This window comes from Penaeus chinensis, chromosome 21 (assembly GCF_019202785.1).
Source record: "Penaeus chinensis breed Huanghai No. 1 chromosome 21, ASM1920278v2, whole genome shotgun sequence".
Taxonomy (NCBI): domain Eukaryota; kingdom Metazoa; phylum Arthropoda; class Malacostraca; order Decapoda; family Penaeidae; genus Penaeus; species Penaeus chinensis.
Genome location: NC_061839.1, coordinates 9,299,501 through 9,302,540, shown reverse-complemented (window position 1 = coordinate 9,302,540; position 3,040 = coordinate 9,299,501). Strand labels below are relative to the sequence as shown.

The 3,040-nt window shown below is 41.4% G+C and overlaps 1 protein-coding gene across 2 annotated transcripts in view; it reads right to left on the bottom strand.

The window, feature by feature from the left end:
• Window positions 1-409: 409 nt before the first annotated feature.
• Window positions 410-3,040, bottom strand: part of LOC125036587 — a 228,395-nt gene continuing 225,764 nt past the window's right edge. For both annotated transcript variants that reach the window (XM_047629308.1, XM_047629309.1), the window contains one exon: window positions 410-2,867. In XM_047629308.1, coding sequence (XP_047485264.1) covers window positions 1,881-2,867 — 987 coding nt within the window. In that variant the 3' untranslated portion in view covers window positions 410-1,880. The remainder of the gene's footprint in view (window positions 2,868-3,040) is intronic.

Genomic DNA, 3,040 nt, shown 5'->3' with positions numbered 1-3,040 from the left:
CTAGCATATATGATAGTGTTTGTGTATTCGGCACTCAGATACTGCAGACAGCTCTTCCGTGCGTTTCAAGAAATTGGAATGACTAGATACACAGGTAGTGTCGTATTATTGAATACATTAGGCAGTATGTTCTGATGCTTGTATATTAGGCCATTTAAACGATACTGACAACTCACCTATGCGCTGTTGACATATTTTTTTTTAGAGTACAATAATTTGCCATTCACACCAGCGTGTCCCGACCACAGCTGATAATTACAAAAAAAAGAAAAAAAAAAAAAAAAAAAAAAAAAAAAAAAAAAAATAGTAGACAGGAATAACTGTATAAGAAAGAAAAAAGAAAAATGTAGAATAAATGGAACATGAAAATACTATACACACTTATTTAAAGTTATTTTCATTCTTAAAATATTAAATATATATTTCTCTCTTCTTATTGATCTGCAATTACGTCTATTTTGTCATAAGTTACTCAGACAATATCGTAATCATAATTTAAAAACATTTTACCATCACTATCAACCATTCAGCGTTATCTGTTCACTCATAAATTCGTATCAGGAATATGCAGCAAACCCTATTCAAAAAATAAATAAATGGAAGTACAAAACAATAGTTTCTTTCACACTCTTAGAAAGAACGCCGTAAACTCTAAGATATGAGAATGTAGGACACACGTGAGAATGAAGATAAGGCGAAAGACAATATTTCTGTATCTACTGAAACCACAGACCAACTTGAGCGTGAGCATTGTCTACTCTAGACACGTTTTAACTTTAGAGTGTGTGCGTGTTCAAGGGTGTGTTCGTGTGTGTGTTTCTTTGAGTGTGACTGTGTGTAAGTATTCGTTTATTTGAATATTCATATATATATATGTGTGTTTGTTTTGCTTGTTTTTCCATGAGTGTGTCTGTTTGTTTATGTATATATGTGTCTGCATCACTTACAGATATAGCAATTTCAGCTCATCATTATCCTCTCCTTAAGCTTAAATTCACATGCACTTCAAGAATCACTTCGGACAGACAGAAGGCCAGACACATCATCTAAAATATCTCGCGTCATTATCAAATCCTTGCCATTCATCCTACTCACCGAAAATGATACTTCCAATACTTTTGTGTTAATGAAGAGGCGAAAAGTCCAATAAAATCCTCGCTTCAGACATTCCACCCGTACCTTCTATCCTTAAAAGTCTTCCCATCGCGGCGCCTTTCTCTTAACAAAAGAGGTCATTATTCCCTTTTCGTCCAGAACATTCACACAGAGAGATTAGTGTACAATACAAGCATAAGATTTCCGTACAAAGTAGCCTGAGATCTCCAGCAAGGTCACTTTGACACTGGGTCTTCGGTTTCTAATTTCTGGGCTGACAAATCATTCTACTTTGTCTGGAGCTCTCTTCTCTAGGAGTGACTAGTGTTAACATCGATGACTACACGACATAGACCAATCAATGCAGTTGTTTCTTCTTAACATAAGTTATTTATAAACTATATTTGTGAACTCTCAATAAATTTCGAAGAAAATAACATGTTTATGATTCATTACCATGCGACAAGTCTTGCACATTATCATCCATATGTACAGTCTAATTTGTAAGATTACATCGATTTATTTGCTAAAAATAGTAATCTAATAGCTAAATACTTATATAACAATATTATATTAAATTTCATTTCTTTTAAAATAGATTCATACATTTTGTGATACAAAGGCTTAAAAATAAGTACAAAAAAATATACTAAAGCTTTATCTCCAGTAGCAAACTACATGACACACTCAAATGCAAACGTTGACGTTGTGAAGTTTAATTTTCCACACCTTCCTCTTAGGCCGTTGTAATGTCGGCTCTCAGAGACCCCCTTTGGGCTGAGGCGTCACCAGCTGAGGTTCTCCAGCTTTGAGATCAGGAAGAAGGAAAGGCGCTCGTACTGATTTTCCTCTGAGCTGTCTTCTTCTTTGGCTTCATCGGTGATGTTGGGCAGGCTTTTGCTCCTCAAGCGACACTCCTTCACATACCGCGCACAGGGAAGGGAGAGGTCAACGCTTGAGACGACGGAGCGGGTCAAGCCTTCTTTGGTCACACAGGAGAGGCGCCGGTTGAGGATAAGCAACGAGGATAAGTCCGAATCCTTAGCCGACTCGACCGTGACGGACAAGGACGTCGAAAGCGGGAGAAAGCCCTCGAGCTCTTCCGAGGGGAGAAAAATGTTGGGGAAGGTTTTTGAAGGATGTAGCTCCCTCGGCTGGGTCAGTGAGACGCGATGGCCTTGGTCGAGGGCAGACGAAGGCAGGGACACGTTTGAGACGCATTTCATAAGAGGCTTGGCTGCTTCGTGCCGTTTCTTTTTATGTCGGAGGCTTTTGGTTTTCGAGTATCCCTTGGTCGAGGGCGACATGATAAGGCCAATACGTTGCTCTTTGCCCGTATTACAGTCTACTTCACTCGGTGAGAATCTAAAACCATTGGGAGGTTTACGGGGATGCTTGGTTAAGCTCATCTTGTCCTTCATCGCACTCTCGATAAAGTGGCTGGTGTCGAAGGGCAGCTTCCTGTCCGGGAACTCGACGAGAACCGTGGTCTGCAGGCGCCTCCGGTCACAGTTTCCGGTGCTTCTACTCGCGCCCAACTCGGGGTCGTGGGACAGGTTGAAGGAACGAGGCATCTTTCGGAAGCTGTTGGATGAGAAGCTGCGTTTCGGGTACGTTTCGCCGGCTAGGCTGTTGCTGCCCGGCGAGAGGGTGGAGTGCAGGCTCAGGGAGGCGTCGGTGGACTGAACGGCCGGATGACTGGAGAAGGAAGTCTGTCGGTGGATGAGAGGGCCCATGGAACTGCTGTACGACTGGTCCGTCAAGTCCCACATCTGAAAGAGGCAAAAGGAAAAGAGTGATCTCTTGTGCTGAGGACGACAATTCTTCAGTGAGTATAGTGACACAAACGCAGCTATTTGTTGGATATTGAGATTCAGCCCACACGCGCACTACCTCTTTCACATGGATTCACTACACGTATAATAATTCCAGACAAACACGAATA